The 18,581-nt window shown below is 49.3% G+C and overlaps 1 protein-coding gene across 2 annotated transcripts; it reads left to right on the top strand.

Annotated features, from left to right (window-relative positions):
* Positions 1-2,741: 2,741 nt before the first annotated feature.
* On the top strand, positions 2,742-18,039 carry MFNG (MFNG O-fucosylpeptide 3-beta-N-acetylglucosaminyltransferase). 2 transcript variants are annotated; one of them, XM_027680291.1, is made up of 9 exons: positions 2,742-2,845; positions 3,591-3,962; positions 8,996-9,044; positions 9,566-9,668; positions 9,763-9,916; positions 10,387-10,472; positions 11,779-11,944; positions 12,487-12,572; positions 13,409-18,039. In XM_027680291.1, the coding sequence occupies exons 2-9, from the start codon at positions 3,624-3,626 to the stop codon at positions 13,473-13,475; spliced, it is 1,050 nt and encodes a 349-aa protein (XP_027536092.1). In that variant the 5' UTR covers positions 2,742-2,845; positions 3,591-3,623; the 3' UTR covers positions 13,476-18,039. The 2 variants fall into 2 exon arrangements, with proteins under 2 accessions (XP_027536092.1, XP_027536091.1); XM_027680290.1 differs by lacking the exon at positions 2,742-2,845 and having other exon boundaries at positions 3,093-3,962.
* The last annotated feature ends 542 nt before the right edge of the window (positions 18,040-18,581 follow it).

Here is an 18,581-nt window from a genome sequence, read left to right on the forward strand (position 1 = left end):
AACTGCCCTTGCTGTCACTGAGAGCCAGCCCCAGCCCTATGGCCTAGGCTGAAGGTGGTAAAAAGCCAGCCCTCCCATTTTGGGCAGTCAGGCTCTGCTCCTAGCTTAGCACTTGCTGGCACCCAAAGAAACGTGTCCCCCAGCACCTCCCTGGGCCATCAGCTGGAGGGAAAGGGAGGCAAAAGAAGGTTGCTGGGAGGCAGGTTGGCACTGCTCGGGTAGCTGAGCAGCAGGAGGCACTGCCTTGCCTGCTTCCAGGCTTCTTCCAGGCTCTCTCTTTATCCAGTTTGTCTTCCCTGAGGCTTTCAAAATCCAGCTTTAATTTGTTCTGGACACAGGTGAGAAGCGGGGCAGAGGGCTTCAAGGCAAACATAAATGCCCTCCCACTGCCCTGCACACCCCAGCCCACCTTCTTTGTACCTCTGGGGGGGGGGGTGGCTGCCTGCTTGGAGGAGTGAGTCATGGGTTAGGTAACAGGCAGAATGCAATTAGCAGCCCTGGGCACCAATTACCAGCTGTAACAGCCTTGTGCAAGCCCCTGTAAAGAGTCACCAAGAACACTATTTTTCCCTCCAGGGAGGGAATTGGCATGGCAGCATGTGTCACCCTGGGAAGTCACCAGCCCTGTCCATGCTGGCTCCCTGTCCCAGCAGAGCTTCCTGGCACCATGCTCTGTACAAGGTAGCTTTGAATTATATTTGTAACATCTTCTGGGGACATCACTAAGGCTCCTCTGCCTCTGTCCCATCTTTCCCTCCCAGATGATCTCCTAAGCCAGGCTGGGAAGTGCTGCAGGATGCCTGGGAGCCATGGAAGCTGCCTTTGCAACTGCCTGAGGCTGCTGGAGTGTGGCAGGAACACTCAGGGAGGCTAATTTCTGGTTCAGGAGCAGTGGCTAGCCATGGGAGCAATCCCAGTATTGAGCATAGAGGCAGTGGATCAGTCACACCAGGTTCACATCCCTGCAGTAATGTAAGGCCTGAAGGTGAATGACTCCCCCTCCCTGCCCCATGTAAGCATCACTATTCAAAGGGATCTAAAAATAAAACCTGCAGGGACCCTCCAAAGGGATATGGGAGATGCTCTGGAGATGTTCTTGCTTCAGGGGAAGGCTAGAGAGAGACTTGGAGAAATACAGTTGGGGGAGGGAAGTGGATTCAGTGGTTTCTTCCTTACAAAAGAAAAAAGTTGTACCCAGGGACAGGGCTGGGGTGAAAGTGTGTGTCTGAGACCTGGGGAAACTGAGCACACCGTTTCAGCCCTGTGGGGCAATCTTCCCTGTGTGCCTGCAAAGTATCTACGTCCGGACACATGGTGGGAGTGTGGAACAGAGGGACCCTGATCCCTGCCCTGCCCCTATTTTCTAAGGTCCCATGGTCTGACGTGCACGGGGAGGGGGTGCCCTTTTCCACATGGAGCCATTCCGCACCCCCGCTGTTTCTCCTGGGCCCCCATCTTATTACTTTTTATTTTTATTTTTTTGGTATGCTGAGATTGGATGCCCACAGCTTGCAGCTCCCTGAGGAGGTGCTCTGATTTTGGCAGCTTATGTAGAGCACTACCATCCTGCTGTCCCCCCACTCGCTGTACAGAGAAGCTGGGGTGGGGGTAAGGATATCATCCCCCTCCTGGGCTGGTTGTCTCTCTGTATCCCCCTGGCTGCTCTGTAGAGTGGCCTACAGAGTCCCCTACAGTGTGAAGGGGACCTGCATGGTCATCATCAACCCCATATCAAACTGAACCAGCAACAGAATGCAGCAATCCATGGTGCTGACCCCAAAATTTCCCCTCTGTGGTAGTCTTTGTCTTGGGAGGAGCTCTCATACCTTTTGAGGGTCTCTGATATCCCTATCCCTTGTTGGCAACCAGAGGGCTGGGAGTGAGGGTGGCACAGGGGAGATGCACACCTGTGTCCGATAGTGTAGGGGGGCAGTGAGGAAGGAGCTGGAGGTACCATTTTGCTGCTGTGCCTTCGGGTCTCTGGGGTTTTCCAAAGAGAGGAGACACCCCCCTTCCTTGCCCAGGAAAGGGGAAAAGGAAGCTTCATCATGGACAACACAAGAGCCACAAAGGACAAGTTGCTGAGCTCAGCCCTGCTACAGCAGCAAGGACTTGGGTAGGATATAAACTCAGCGGTGAGGCTGAGCCCCATCCCTGGAAGTGTTCAAGGCCAGGTTGGATAGGGCTCTGAGCAACCTGGACTAGTGGAAAGTGTTCCTGTCCATGGCAGTGGGCTTGTAGCTGAATGATCTTTAAGGTCACTTCCAATCCAGACCATTCTGTGATTCTATGATTGAAAGGGAGGCAGCAGGCTCTCCGTCACACTATCTGGTGTACCTGTTCCTGTGAATGTCACTGGTTCTGCAGTCACCTGGGCAGCAGAATGTCCTTGGGCATCCTGTGGGAATGTGAGATGGAGTGGAGGGTGGGGGTTGCGTGGCTGGAGGCAGAGGAAAAAGGACCTTCAAGATCAGAGAGTATCTGGATCATGATTTGGGAGATGGGTGTCAGAAGTGGGGTTCACACCCCAACTTGAGACTCTGGGGCATGGAGGGGACGGGAGGAGGCAGAAGGGGACACACTGTCCTTTTCGGGGAGGCAGGCTGGGATTAAAGGGCAGGGGCAGTAATTCAGACCTGTGTCCAGAGGAAAAGTTTGGGGCTGAGGGAATTCCTGGGGTAAAAAACGTTCTTCCCAAGAACAATATAGGACCCTGCACCTTACCTTCACCAGAGCCCACATCAATGCCACCGTCCCCTCCTCCCTCAGGAGCAATGGGCTGAGCAGGGCTGCAGAGATCGGGCTGGACTGAAACAGAGGAGCGGGGAAAACAGTCAAGCAACAGGTTTGTCCTCCCAAATCTGTTCTTTGTAACCTCGGAGGTGTCCCAGACTGTGGGGAACACCAGGTGAGACGTCTGGTGAGACAAACCCCGTCAGAGCCAGGGCTCCCCGCTCTCTATTCTTCCCCCCGCTCCATCCTCTTCCTCCCCCGGGGCTGGCGCCCCGCCCCGTGCCCGGAGGCGGGACCGGCGCTGGCAGGGAGCAAGAGCTGCGGGAGAGAGCAGGTGGAGAGGCAGTCCAGCCGCACGCTGGACCTCCAGCCCCGTTCCTGCAGCCCTGCGTCCGCCGCTCGCCTGCCGCCCAAGCCCCTGGCTCAGATGCGTGGGCTGGTGTCTGCTGGGGAACTGATGCCTTCGGCCCAGACTTCCCACCGATGGCTCTGATCTCCTTTGCCGGCCCCTCAACATCCAGCCTGGGACCCTCGGTCTCTCTGTTGGGAGCGGGGATGCCCACTTTCCTCCTGGCAGGCTGTGCTAGCCACGTGCCAGTCGCCTCGGAGTATTTTCCCATCATGTGTTCCTTGCCTCGCTGGGTCATTGAGCCCTCTGTAGTCTGTGAAAATTCCCCCTGCTTGACCTGTATCCTTCAGGTCTGCTGCCTCTTTGGCTTCCTGGTCTTCACCCCTCTTATTCCTTGACCACACCCTGCTCAGACCTTGCTCTTGGCTGATCCTGCTGTGTCGGAGGCTTTGAGAAGAGCGGACAGCTTCACGTGGAGGTACAGGCGGAGTTTGTCCTTGTTCAGTAGGATACCGACTGCGGTGGGAACAATTTGGGAGCCATGGGCCGTCGGCTTGTCCGTGGTCTCTCTGGAGCCGCAGTCTTCCTTGCCAGTGTGGCTCTCCTCTCCATGCGGCACCGTGGGGCTCAGGAAACAGCTCAGTATCCAGGGCTCAGGGAGGGGATGTTGGAGAAGCCAGAGCAACGAAGCAGAGTGAGCACAGAGAAAGCTGGTGGCAGGGGGCAGAAGGACCTCAAAGTCCATTCTCTGGAGGGATACAGGACTGAGAGAAGCCTAACACTTGGAGACATTTTCATAGCTGTGAAGACAACCAAGAGATTTCACCAGAGCAGGATGGAGCTGCTTCTGGACACGTGGATATCCCAGGCCAGTGAGCAGGTGAGCGTCTGGATTCGAACTAGAGACAAGGTGTTTGGTAACGGGGCAGGGATGGAGTGTCAGGGTAGGGGTATAAAAGCCAAAGGAAGGGGAGGATGGGCACTGTAATCCCACTCATTACTTTGCCTCATTTTCTGTAATTTTCACTTCTTTTCACATTGGAAGGGGGATGCTACCCAGCAAAATGTTTCACTAGTAGCTGCTTCATAGGAAAGGCTGGCAGAGAGGCTGCACCAGACTGAGTGCACTGACCATTCTGGGGCTGCATGAAAGGGTGGTTTTCTACCTCCTAGTGCCATGAGTTTGCTAGGATTGGAGCTGATTTGCTCTCCCGGCCCTCCATCAGAATGCTTGCACTGGACCTGGGCATCCATTGCCCTGGGAAAGTGGAGTGCAGTAGGCAGGAGAACAAGGTAGAAGGACCTGGAAGACCTCCTGGAGTCAACCCTGTTCACTCCCCAGCACATCAGTGCAATCCATTCCTTTCTTTCTTGGGCGGATGCTTTTAGGTGCATGATCTTGAAGTGATGTGGGTATATATTTGTTTTTTAAAATATTTCTTTTAACAGGGGGTCTGATGTTTCCAGCCTTTGCTAAAACAGTATTTGGAGCATTTCCTTCCTGTTAGAGGAGCTGATGTGGGGCACCACATTAGTGGTGCTGTGCAGACTGGCTTGCTGGTGGGCAGGAGTACTCCCCAGAGCCCATGTGCTTTTCTCTCTCCCTCGCAGAGCTGCTCCTCAAGAAAAAAGAAATCCTGTGGCTGCCCTGAGGGGTGTTTTTTTTGCCTCTGCCTGTGTGTTTTTTTTGCCTCTGCCTGTGTGAGGCACTTTCAGGCCTCAGTGAGGAAGGGGGATGGGGGCGGAGGTGCTGGGTAGGAGAGCGCTTGAAGCAATGCAGGGTTTTCTGGGTAAGGGTGGTTTTCCACTTCATGGCGCTGCAACTGTCTGGTCTGCTGCAGTCGTCACAGGAAGCCATGTCCTATTTTGAGCACACTTCCTCTCCTGTCTGCATGTCCCTTTCAGCATCTGAGGTGCCCTGCTTCCTCCTCCTGAATCACTTCTCTCTTTCCGACCTCAGCCCAGCAACTCTTTGGAGAAACCAAACCCAAGCACGTGGCTGCACTGGCATTAAGATATTGTTACTGAGGCCTTTGGAGGGGGTTTTTAAGGGACAGTTTCTTTCCTCATGTGTTTGACAAACCTGGCCATTCTGCTGATGACAGGAATTAGATACTAGCTCCCCATATTCATCTGACCCTCTCTGTTTGGCATGCAAGTGATGTCCAAACCTGGGAAGAGGTGTTGAATTTTCCATGCTGCTGCCAGCCTCTGGTAAAGCTTCACAGACTGAGCAGGAAAATAGGAAGGAAGGATAGAGTGGGAGCGTCACTCATTTTTAAACCGTGTTTTTTCAGTGTTACCAGTTTTTGTTGTAAGCTCAGTGTTTTCCTTCCCCTCCTCAATTTTCCATGTTTTTATTCTGCTCTTTTTACTAAATGGCTTTGAGGGAAGGGGAATGGGAGCAGGAAGAGAGATAAAGAAAAGTACATGAAAGTCAAAACCCTTTTTTAAAAAATATATTCCTGCTTGAGGGGTTTTTTGAAATTTAGGGGAAAAGGTTAGTTTTGAAAATTTGACAATATAGAAAACCTCACTTAGCAAAAAAAAAAAAAGTTTTCAATTTGCAAAGTTCATGTAACTGTTGTGGGGAAAGGGATAGTGCACCAGACCTATTATCAAGTTCTTATGGAGAGGTGTAGGTTTTAGGAGCCAATCTTGGAGAGATCCAGGTCTAAGAAGTCCTAATGGACAAAGACTGCCTCCTCCTAAGGCTGACCCAGCATCTTTCTATCTCACTGGCCCTTACTCAAGGCGGGAGACCAATTCAGTGAGTCCTTCTCCATCAGTGGCCAGCAGGGAAATTTTAGCATCTGGCTGTGTTGCTGATGCCAGTCCTGGCTTCAGAGCTTATTACTTGTGTGGTGTCCTCCTGGAGGAAGCAACCCAGACCTCATAGGTCGGGCTTAGGTGACTGTAACAGGAGGCAGGAACAGCTGTGGTTTTTATTGCTAGGACAGACTGTATGGGAGCCAAATTAAAAGTCTTCTGTGTTGGACTCTGTTGTGGTAGACAGTGAGAGAGAGACATTTTCTCTGAAACTTCACTGCTCAAAGAGAAGATGTGCAGTTGGTGAGAGATGGGGAAGTGCAAGAAGGGCACTCTTTGCTGCACCATGCTCTGCGTCTTGAGAACTGGTCCATGACAAAGTCCCCACAGGAGGTTGACATGAAAGTCATTTTAGCGAAAGGCCTTTTCCTCAGCAAAAGTTTAATTTAAATAGAAGTGTTGTTTTTGATGATTGTTTAGGCTGGACAGAATCTTGGATTCTTGGCCCCAGTAGTTTTGGTGGAGAGAAATCTATCTTTCTGGCCTGAAATGGCATTTTGTTTGGTAATGTAAACTAATTCTAGCAACTCCCCCTCTTTTAGAAGCCCATAAAGCCAGCCAAATGAAATGAAACCTTTGAACGACCCATCCTGATCTGGCTTTCAGATTTTCAGTGTTGTGAACGCATTGTAGATTTTGAGTCTGTGCTCTGGGCAGGACACAACAGTAACCCTGCTGAGGTATTTGCGTCTTGGAGGGGGATTCTTCACAGACAAGGGATACCCTATGGGCCTGAAAGATGAACATGGCCTTGGATTTTCAGGTTCCACATCTTTTTTTCCTTTTCCTATTTTTTCCTTGCTAGCCTGCTTCCTCAATTTGGGGTCAGGAGATCTCAGAGCATACTATTTATCCATTGAATGGGCTCTTATGTTCACGAACAGCTGCCAGGCAAAGCTGTTTGACACAGTGGCTCCATATCACTGCTTGCACTGCTGTTGAGCAGACATCATTTCCCAGCCACACATCTTGTCCACTCCAGAATGGAGGGACACTTTCTGTACTTCATCTCTCCTCGGGCCCATATTGGATGTCTTGCTGTAGCACTGACAGCTGTCCTGGCCCAGTCTGTGTGCAGAGGCACCACGATGGGAGATCCTGCATGGCCCCGTAGATGGTCTGGTGAAGAACAGGAGAGTGGATATGAGGGGGAGGCTACTCCTGTCTAGCCCATTTGCCTGCAGGGGCACAAGTGACATTAGGTTTTTTTCTGCTCCCATGTCCCCAGCAGGTAGAGTAGGTCTGGCAAGAGACCTTCTAAATCTCTTCCAGACTCCATTAGTATGGACAACAGTGACTGGTGTCTCCTTGAGAAGGAACTGTGTAACTGGGCCAAATGGTCTCCAGGCAGGGCTGTTTTCTCTCTCTCCCATCCCAGCCATCGTGTGTGGCTTTGCTGAGGGACACATGGGGGTGGTCACTTGGATGCTGGCAGCAGCTGCTGTTCCAGGTTGCCCACTCTCAGGGGTGTGAGGGATGGAGAGACAAGGATGCAGGCAACTGCCTGAGCTATTGTGATCTTCTTTAGCATTTCTGGAGTACTGTAGCCAGGTTTGCCATGGAGATCAGAGTTTGGAAGAGCCAGAAAAATCAGATTTACCAAGTCCTCACACTCATAACTCCCTTTTTCAAGTTATTTTGGACAGTCTAGTGTTGCTCATGGTGACAGTGTACCTTCATCATTGGGTTCCCAAAGAAACACGTTGGGTATCTGTAAAAAGATGTTTCCCATCTTGCATCAAGAGAAAAGTAGGAATTTCAGAATATTTTCAGAATTAGAAAATTTGGGAAAAGATGCAGATTGTTATTTTAAGTCAATCAGATGTGATGTTTGGTAGACACATGATTTCTGGTTGGTTTTATATCTGTAAGCAAGTAATTTCCGGCAACAATATTTCTTGGGGTTTTTTGAAAATGTCAGAAAGTTTCAACAGTTTTTTTTTTTTTTCTTAAGATGAAATATTTGTCATAGTGGAAATTTCTGACACTGACATGCTGGCAAGGGAAATCCCATGACACTGACAATCCCTGACTTGCCTGAAGGTTGTGATATAGTCCCCTGATCCAGAGCAACTCTTTTACCTGAAACTTAGCTAATTGCTTCTTGTCCCATGATTATCTTGAAAGTGATTTTAACTAAGAGATTTTACTGGTGGGGGAGGTAGGAATGTGTGCATGTTCCATTGCTGCAGCTCAGCTGTGGGAGTAGTTCACCAAGCCACTGTGGCACATACATCTGAGACCATGAAACCATCCTGCTGCCTTGGCTTGAGCCTCTCTGAGCGTCCTTCATTACCTTCTTTTCATGAACAGATCATTTCTCTTGCTGTGTCCTCTTGATAGGGATGTATCTCCCAAATGCTGGGTGGGTGTGGGGAGATGTAGAGACTCTTGTCTCCTTGCCAGAGCCTTTGGGAGAAATGATGGCTCCTGAGGCTGTTGTCTGCCTGTCTTGTTCCCTTTGTCCCTGCGCAGGTGCTGTGTTTAACCAGCCTGTGGGCAGCTGGTGGGGAGACTGTTTACCGCTCGCAACTCCTTTTTGATTTCATGAAAGCTCATTTTCTGCCTGAGGAAAGCTTTTTTCCACTGGCCCTGATCCTTGCCTGGCCCTGAAGAGGGGGAGATGTGCCACATAATGGCAGCGAGGGGGGTTAGAGAAGCCTGGGGGTGGAGGAAGAGGAGGAGGAGGGGCGGAAAGTGGCAGGGGGCTGTGCGCACTTAACACACAAACAGATGTTCTCCTTTTAACCCAAGCATCATTTAACCTCAATGCTTTAATTTTTCTACCACTGACACCTATGCCAGGGCTCCTCACCCCCTCACTCAGTGTCATGGGCCCCCCGTTCCCAAGGCAGTGGGATGGGGACAGAAATGAAGCCACAAAAGCGCTGATGATTGTGCTGTGCAGGAAGGGGGAGCATAGCCCTCTGTCTGTTCAACTGCTGCCTGGGAGCGGGCTACAGCAACAGAGGATGGGGTTGGAGTAATCATATTGTGTGTGTCCTGCTGTGGGAGAAAGGAGTGGGCAGCCAGGAGCAGCACCAGTCCATCCCTGAGAGTAACCTCTTTTCCTTGTTTTCTCAGACCTACGTCTTCACTGATGAAGAAGATGATGCCTTGAAAAAGAGAATGGGTAATGATCTATCCTATAATACCACGTTTCCACTCTGCCTTCAGCCTCTGAATGGCCATGGCTTTGAGAAGGGGTCTGGTATGAAAGCTGGCTCTCCTGCACCATCACTGCCCATTGAAACAGGTCCCTTGCCTTGTCCTGTGGGAGGACCTCAAGCTGTGGTGGTGATGATTTGGTGTATTTGTCTTGCCTCAGAAGAAGCAACTGGAGGCAGAGTGCTGCCTGCCTTAAAGCATCTGTGGGTGGAAGCTGCCCATGGCAGAGCCACTCAACCTCTACATCATGGTTAGCAGTGAGCAGGGTGGAAGTGCGGATGGCAGGTCTCCTAGTCTTGGCCAAATTACTTGGCTTTGTCCAAGTTTCATCTCCTGGTAGGGGGAAAGCTGGAACCCATGTCACCATGGTCTGGGGTGCCTGTTGGGAGGCCATGAGGAGGCTGGCTGTGAACAAATACCTTCCTTCCTGCCCAGATGTCCTTGTGACTGCTTTCCCTTGTGACAGTGCTTTCCCTCTTCTGGCAGGTGACCATGTGATCTTCACCAACTGCTCTGCTGAGCACAGCCACCTGGCCCTCTCCTGCAAGATGGCAGCTGAGTTCGACGCCTTCCTGGTCAGTGGCCGGAGGTGAGGCAGAGCTGGTGTGGGAAGCTCTTGCTTCCCTGAGAGCAAGAGGCACCCTCCTTGCCACAAACCTCTTGTGTTTTCCTATCTTCTCCAGCTGGTTTTGCCATTTGGATGATGACAACTACCTGAACCCTCAGGCCCTCCTGAAGCTCTTGTCCTCCTACTCTGAGACGTGGGATGTTTACCTGGGGAAACCCAGCCTGAACCGACCCATCCGGGCCTCCGAAACACTGCCAAACAACCAGACGGTACAGCCTTTGGTGGTGGTGCAGGGGCCAATGGATTGTTTTGGTGCCCTGGCTCATTGGCTGTAGACACACTGCAAGGAGAGACAGGTCCCAAGAGCAGTGGGCAACAGCTGAACAGCTGAACAGCAAAACTTGCCAATCTTGTCTGAACATGGTTGTAGGTGTTGACCAAATTCGATCAACCTAGGGGAAGAGTCCCACATTGCTGCTCTGCCTTTGGCTGCCTGTCTGGCAGCAGATAAGCCTGCCCTGGGCTGTCCATGTGTTGATACCAGCAGAAGCTTGGCCGTTCCAATTATGAGGAGGTCAAAATAAATGCTGTACTGCTTCTGGGCAGCAGTCAGGGGTCTGGGATGACAATAGGGCCATGTTTGTCCTGCCATCAAAGCCAGGTTTCCAACATTACCATCTCTGGGAGTATGGTATCGTCTGAGCCTCTGCCATTGATTTTCTCTGGTGTTTCTCTCCAGAAACCTGTGCGCTTCTGGTTTGCCACGGGAGGGGCTGGGTTCTGCATCAGCCGCAAGCTGGCAAGCAAGATGGTGCCGTGGGCCAGGTGAGCTGCGCAGCTGGTGAGCATGGGAGCCATCGGGGACGAGCAACATGGCTGCACATTAATTCCTGGCAGTGTCAGACCTGGATTTGTACATGTGGTGTTTGCAAAGGTGCAGAGTGCCACATCCTACACATCTGAAAGCATGTGGGACTGGAGGAAGGATGTAGTGGGTAGGTCTGCCCCTTGACTGAAAACAGGCAAGAGCAGGCACAGCAGCAAACATGATCATAGGATGATATACATCCCTTTCCTCCTCTCCTTTAAGCTCTTGGTTACTCCCCACATTCTTTCCCATCCCTTTCAGCTTCCGCTGCCTCTTTTCCCAAGTGCTTTCCCTATCTGCCTATCTCCCCTCCCCTTCATCTGCCTCTTTGTTTAAGCTCCCTTCTAAGCTAATTTTCTGTTCCCTCACCCCAAACCCTCTTCAGCTTCTTAGAGTGGCCATTGTCATTTCCTCAACCTGATGCATGGAGAACAGAGGTATGTCCCATGGTATTGTGTTAGCGCAGCCTGCAAGATGACGTATTCCATGATACCCTAGGTTATGTCACAGGCTGTATGCACATATACTGGCAGGCATTGGCTTTGCCAGCTGTAACCAGATCTGAGCATACCCAGAAAGACAGATCTGATCCACACCAGGTGGCTGGTTCAGATGAAGCCCATGGTACACATTTGATGGTAGGAGGAGGATGATCTGTGATCTAGCGTGAAATGAAAGTGGCACAGAGGATAATGCCTAACCTGGCAAAAAGTCTGCCACTACTTTTTTAAAATGCTTAAAACACATTTGAACTAGCTGAGCGTTGTTATAGTAGACAGTGCTTCATGCTGCGTAACTGATTCCTGTTGCAGAGGCCTTAAAAATTGGGAATAGCCTATCATCAAAGGATGGCCAGACGTGTGGTGTTACATTACAGTGGAGCCATGGATGGCTTATGCAAGCTGCAAAACTGTTTCTTCTTTCTCCTGGTCCTGGCTGTGTGCTCCCACCGTTTCTGAGCCCTCAGGGGCTCAGCACCACTCACCAAACAGGAGGAGAAGTGACTCTTTGAAGTCTGTCAGTTCTCTGCATCAGCTCACCGAGGAGCTGGTACATATCAGGGACAGCACCTGACAATTCGTGGGACAGCATGGCTGCGAATGCTCAAAGAGCAAACACATCCCTGAATCTTTGCAGGTGGAACTCAGGGATTTCTTACCTAGTTCCAGGATTTACTCTGGTTTTCAGTAATCTCCCACCCAAGTGGATGCCTGTATCTGCCCCTACCGTTTTCCTAACCCACACAGTCCTACTCTCTTCCAGTGGCAGGAACTTCCTGAGCACTTCAGAGCTCATCCGCCTGCCAGATGACTGCACCGTGGGTTACATCATTGAGTGCAAAGTTGGTGGGCAGCTGCTGCCTAATGTGCTCTTCCACTCCCACCTGGAGAACCTGCAGCTCATCCCCACCTCTCAGCTCATCCAGCAGGTGAGGAGGGGAAATGGAGCAAGAGGGAGGTGTGTGAGGAAGGCGAAGTGGAGGGGAGATTACAGGCACGTTGCTCCAATGATGGTACTGATGTGCATTGAATCAATCATCTGCTCTTTTGGGGAGGCTTTCCTGACAAACGCTCCTTTGAAATGGAGCAGATGTCGCCTGCAGCACAGTTGCCAGGCACAGTGTCCTGGGATCAGTGGTGGGGAGCACAAGTATGGGGAGTGATGGAAGGATTGAGGGCATCCCTGGAAGAATGTGTCACAAGGACAAGCAGAAATGATGATTGACTTGGAAAGGGACTTTGACATGTCACCATGTCTGCCTTGTGTGGGGAGATAATAAGGGGTGTAGGGGGCTTGGAGAGGCAAAGGACTAACAGGGTCCTCTATAGGGAGGAAGACAGGAGAGATATGCAAGGCAGAGGCCAAGCCAGCAGAGAAAGAACCAGAATGGGACCTTCTGTCACCCAAAGCAAGTTCCTTGCTCTTCAACTCACCTCTACTCCCTGCTCATTTCTCACCACCATTTTGTAGGTCACCCTCAGCTACGGTGTCTTTGAGAACAAACTCAATGTTATTGAGCTCAGCGGCCCCTTCTCGCCACAAGAGGATCCCTCAAGGTATGGGGCATGTGGTGTGAGCCCTCAGACAATAGGTTGGGAAGGGGAGGGCAGCCAAGCAGCATGCAGGAGGCAGAGAGTGAGGGACAGAAACCTTACAGTCACATGGCTTATTGGATGAGGTGCACACCAGCAGTAAGCTGTTTGTGAACGCTTACAAACTTTGCAAACCTTTTTGGATGAGTGGGAGGAAAAGGAGCATTCAAAACATTTTATTTGGACAATGTCTAATCCGAAAGTATTGCAGTTTTTCACATTTTGAGGCTGAACAAGCTAACCTTTACCTCAGGGACAGGAACACAAATGTTCTTTTAAACTCAGGAAAGGAAATTCTGCTTGCTTTTCATTTTATGCTTTGCTGAGAAAACTGAAGGGAAAAAAGAAAAAGGTTCACTTTGGGCTGACTGCAAACAAAACTGTTCTTTGATTTACCTTCTCCTCTTTGAGTGAACAAACCTAAAGTTGTTATTTGCAGAGCACTGATAGCAAGATCCTGGCTGGAGATAGCAGGGGTGGGAAGCAGCTGGGTTGATGAAAAGAGCATCAACAGAACCATGTAGCAGGGACTAGTGCAGTACCCATCTCCCTGCCTGTGATCAGGGTGAGCTGTGGGCTTGGGCTCCATGGGCCAGAGCTGGATTTGGGTATCAGAGGGAGGTTTGTCTGCTTAGCTTTGCTGAGAAAAGACATCTTGAAGTGAACAACCAGTCCTGAGCTCTGTGGGGCAGGTTGGGCACCTGATGTGGAATGGGATGTGAGGAAAAGGTCTTCCATTTTACAGTTGTGTGCTGGTATAAAAACTGTTACCTGACCTTATTTTGCTTTCTCCCCAGCAGGTTTCGATCACTCCACTGTCATCTCTATCCCGATACCTCCTGGTGCCTGCAGCCTGTTGGATGGTGATGCCTGAGCCTCAGCTACAGTTGGTCCTGGTGATACCTATGCACCTTGTAGGGGATGGAACAGTGAAGAAGCTTGGTGTCCACAATTTTGCCTTTTCTACAGTGGTCATGGGGCTCTGTGATGGCTTTTTTGGTCCTTGCTCAATACTGGTGACACGGGACAAGAGACAGGATCTGTCACAAAGATGGATAACATGGGCTGGACACATGGATGAGCTTCCCATCTGTGCTGGGATACATACAAGGGATAGGAGCAGTACGCCTTCTTAGCAGATGAAGGACCAAATAGTAACTGCTGGGCATCTTGGTAGAGATGAGGACTTGCTGCTCTGTGCTGTGGCTGCATCTTGTTGACTAGAAAAGCCCTGGGTGTGTGTAACCAGTGCACAGTTGAGGATGGCTGGCAGCATGTCATCGCTCCAGACTCTGAGCAGGGCCTCTTCCTCCATATCTGCTTGTGCTTTCCCTACTCACAGCCACTGCCCTGCTTGAGTCTCTGCCTAGTCAAGGTCTATAGAAATGGAAAATGTGACCATTTCTGTGTTGAATGAATCCTGGAGAATCCTTGCTCAGCACAGGGGAGATGGACAGGAAGTACAAAGAATCAGGAATCCCTTGCTCTGCTGGGACAAGAGAGGATAAAGGGAGCCAGGAGAAGACTGATGGAGATGAGGACAATTCCCGGATTGAACACTGAAGGTCTGATCTTGTATGGTGCTGCATTATTCCTCTCTTTTTACCTTCTTGATGTGGGGTCAGGATAATCTCTTGCTCTAATTACCAACCTGTCGTCTGAGATTAGACTCCAGCTCCTATCTGTGAGAGGAGACATAAAGGATTAGAACTGGCTGAAAGAGAGGAGAAAGGAAGAGATGGAGAAGGAGCTCTCAGGAGCGGATTAGGGGTTACAGCTTCATAATCTTTTCTGTCTCCGACTAAAAAAATTAAGTCATGAAGGAAAGGAAACAGCAAGGCAAAGAGCTTTTTATCTCTGCATTTCTTTGCTCCAGAGGCTCATAGCAGCTTTCTGCCTACCTGCTGTCCCTGCCGAGTGCAACAGGGGGAAGGAGAGGACCCAAATAGGTTACAAGCTTTCTGGCATGTTTGTGAAGAGTCCTATACTCAATAGAGAGCCTGGCGTGAAACCTGGGCAGTGCTGCTTGCTGGGGAATGAACTTTAGCATCATTTTGTCCTTGTACACACGGTTAAACGGCCGGGGGAGAGCATTGCAGGGAAAGCTGGAAGGCAAACAGGCTGTTTTAAATGGCAGGTGGTGCCACAAACAGGTATTTCTCTTTAAAGAGCATTTCAAAACAGACTGCTGGGATCTGTGAGAGATCCTGTAATCTCCAGATGAAAGGACAAATGCCCTTTCTCCAAAGAGCTGCTCAGCTTTGATGCTGCTGATGTGACTAAGCCTGCTGCTGGTGGGCTGGAAGAGCCAAAGGCAACTGTCACTGTGGCTTTGCTGTTTTGAAAACTGGCCACTCTGTCACCTCCTTCCCCCCCCACTCACCAGCATCTCCTACACAGCACACATGAGGTTTAAAGGAATGGCGTCAGAAAGACGTTCTACCTCTGCAAAGGGGATCTAGAAAGGAACAAGCACTTTAATGCCAAGAGAAGCAGAGGGCAGCAGCCTGTAGAGCTGTTTTGCAGCCTGGTCATTCTTACCGGCATTTAATCAGCTTGTGTAGCAGCAGAGACCCCTGCTTTCTTCTGTTGCACAACATGCCTTTGAACTGGAAATTCATCCTGAGCAGGGACAGGGGCCAGCTGATGCCAATGGCCATTCCTTGAGTTGTGCAAAGCACTTGGCTCACACAGCTGAGCTCACCAAGGAACCATGTGACACAAAACAGACACACAACTATCGGAAGAGAGATGCAGCATAAAGAAGTCCTGCCCCACAGGGCAAGCAGTTGGGTTTGAACTCAACCAGAAGATGAAATACGCTTTCATGAGAAGAAATGAGTCTTCAAGAGAAATCTACATTACTTGGATATATCCTTTTTCCCCATTCAGACTTTCAGCTGATGTTAATAGAGACTTTGAGTTAAAAAGCCGGTCCTATCTGTAGATGTCCTGGTGACAATCAGAGCAAAATGCGATTCATGTGAGGAAACTGGTATAGCAGCTTCACTTCCCTGGGGAAAAGCAAAGCAGAGAAACTGAAAGCTTGCTTTAGATCCTGGCCTCAGCTGGTCTGAATTAACCTGGTGCCTTTTGCATGTCTGAAGATCAGATGTTTAATGGGTTGAGTCCTTGAGTGGCTGCATGGGCACCAAGACTGGGCTTCGTTGCTGGAGCAGTTAAGTGTCACTTTTGTGGAAAATGTCTTGTCTTATAAGAAAACAGAACAGATGAGAAGTCTGGGGCAGGGCATCTCTTGGGCTGTAGGGAAATGAATGATAAAGAAATCCTGTTATGCCTGTGATGACAATACGCTGGAAAGAAAATAGCTTCTCAGAGTCGACAAAAGAAACCAGGTTTTCTCTACGAACAGAGAGACAGCTTAACGGGACATTCACCACATGAAATCTGATCAATGTTAAAACATGAGTTAAAATTAGTTTCAGGAATGGTTCCTGCCCCTGGGGCTTGCTGTCAGATGCTATGGTTTTACAGTCTCATTTTCCTTGTTTATTAAAATGTTTAGCTGCTTGGGAAAATGAGAAACAATCTCATGTGAAACTTTTCAGGGGACTGTCTTTTTTTATTCTCTTTCATGATTTTCTGATGTAACAAAGATTCTGGAGAGATTCCACTGGGTCTATTAAATTTCTATTTTTCTCTTCTCTCTTTTTTTTTTTTTTAATATCTCTACCTTTCTCTAGCTCACTCTTCCTTTTCTTATTGCAAGAAAAAAAACAACAAAAAACTCTCCAAAGAATGAAAAGGAATAGAGACATGGTCTTTATATTTTACTGGGAAAAACGGGGTCAAAGTCAAAGGTGTTGGCATGACCCTGCTGTTGTACAACATTAAGTGTAGTTCAAGGTTTCAAGTACAGAGACCTCTGCCTGCCCAACACCATAGCAACCAACACTATTAATGATTTAAACTGTATACTGAAAATTCAGAAAAAGGAGAAGGAGGGGAAAAAAAGCAGTTACAGTATTTGAAATGTAAAATATTAAGTGAGGCTTTCATGTTAACAATATCTTTTCTTCACTTTCCCCTTAGCGTGAAGAATTTTTATAAGAAAACCCCTATTTGACAGTGCAAAAAAAATGCTAATGACTATCCTTTCTTTAGGGGGAAAAGAGAAGTTAGTTGAAATAGGTGGGAAACTGCAGTTGTTGCTAAAGACTTAAAGGGGAGAGAGAAGAATAGCAACACTAGACAATGCTTCTGTCTCTGGTGCCAACTCCTCTTAACAGCTCTGCTGCTGCAGAAAAACAGATTTTTAAGCCACTGTGGGATTTACCCAACTTGTACCCAGGTTGCAGCCTTCAGCTCTCTCCCCAGGCTTCTTGCTAAAGAAGCAGCCTTCAAAAGACAAGCAGTTTATTAGACAGAAGCCAAAAGATGAGAAATAAGAACAGGAAGAAAGGAGATTGGAAGGAAAGAAACCACTAAGCAGGGCCTTGGAGGAGAGCATGGGAATTTCAGCTGTGAGTTGAAAATGGTGTTTGGGAGCTGCCCAGCAAGAACGGGAAAAGGGGTGTTGCCTGCCCCCACCCCACCCCCCTTCCCGCTCCCCCCAGCTCTGGATGCTTTTTTTGTGATTAGGACAACTGCAGCTCACCAGTGCCACTGAAGATGCTAGCCTGTGAGTCAGTTCACCTTGGAAGGGGTGGTTTGGTTGCCCCTGAACCTCTTTTTTTTTTTTTTTAAATAACACTCCAGATAAGTCAATGTCTTTTCATCGATGTTTTACTCAATTCCTTACAGCAGATTTAGCTTCTTAATTTTGATACTTCTACCCTTGCTTACAATGCAGACTTTTCAGGCAGTCCAGGGTGGGATCAGCAGCTTCTTTCTTTAATTTAATTTATTTCTTTTGTCTTCAGTCTCTGAAATTGAGATTGACAGCTGGCTCTATGAACTTCTGGGATGGATGCAAAGCTGAGGGAGGGTGGGTGACTGCTCCATTCGGTTATTGCATGGTCACAGAGAGGCATGGACCATCCTTATGTTCTTCCTGGAGGAACCTGCTAGCAGTTGGTGCCAGAGATGGAATCTCATGCTAACTGGGACTTTCTTCTGTACCAAATCGTGCTCATGATACGGCTCCACTGAAGAGGGTGCAAGTGTTACCACAGATATAAACAAGACCAGGAAGAAGAGCACCATCATAAATGTACAAGTAATTGTGCCTGTTCTCACCAGCTCATGCAGGAATTTTTCCTGTAGACTTTCTACACGAATACCTGGGAGGTTCGAGGAGTGCAGAGCTGAGCCGTTGTTGCTCAGATGGCATTGCCTCTTTAAGGCTGTCCCCTATAGGCCTGAGATTTTTGTCACTTCCTGCTTGATCCAGCTTGGACTCCAAGAAAGCTGAGAACTCCTCTCTCTCCCTATTTGAACTGTATGTGATTAATTACAGACTCTGAGAATGGGCTCCTTGCCTGTCTCTTGCGTTTAAATTGCCTTCCAGCATTTTGCAAGGCTAAGGTGCCTCTTCAGATTTTACATCTGACTGTGCCTTGGTCAAGCCTCCCTTGGTTTTGTTGGGAGCTGTATCTGATCCATAGTGAACTTTAAGAACAAATTAAACTGTGTGCTTTGTACATGGATTTCCTGGCCCTGACCCTTCTGATGCTGCTTGAAAAGAAGACAGTGTTGATTTTAGCAGTGTAGGAAAAAGAAACAGGACAATTGGATGGGGAGAGATGCTGCTATTCTGAAACCCTGCTTTCACCATCCCACCCCCAGAAGTGGGGCACAGAGAGAATCTGCAGCTGGTGCCTTTGGCCGTGGTGTATCAGATGGAGGATATGCCATGAAATACCCAGCAATTGCACTGGCAGGGAATCCAGCAGCTCTGGTTATGAGCCAAGGCCAGCTTGTACTTCGTGCTGGACAAGGTGCCTACCCTGAATTACTTACAAACAGAGATAGGATGGGGAAGGAGGGGAGGGCTTACATGATCCATGAGAC

The sequence above is a fragment of the Neopelma chrysocephalum genome, unplaced genomic scaffold (genome assembly GCF_003984885.1).
Source record: "Neopelma chrysocephalum unplaced genomic scaffold, ASM398488v2 Primary Assembly neopelma1_59, whole genome shotgun sequence".
NCBI classification, from domain to species: Eukaryota; Metazoa; Chordata; class Aves; order Passeriformes; family Pipridae; genus Neopelma; species Neopelma chrysocephalum.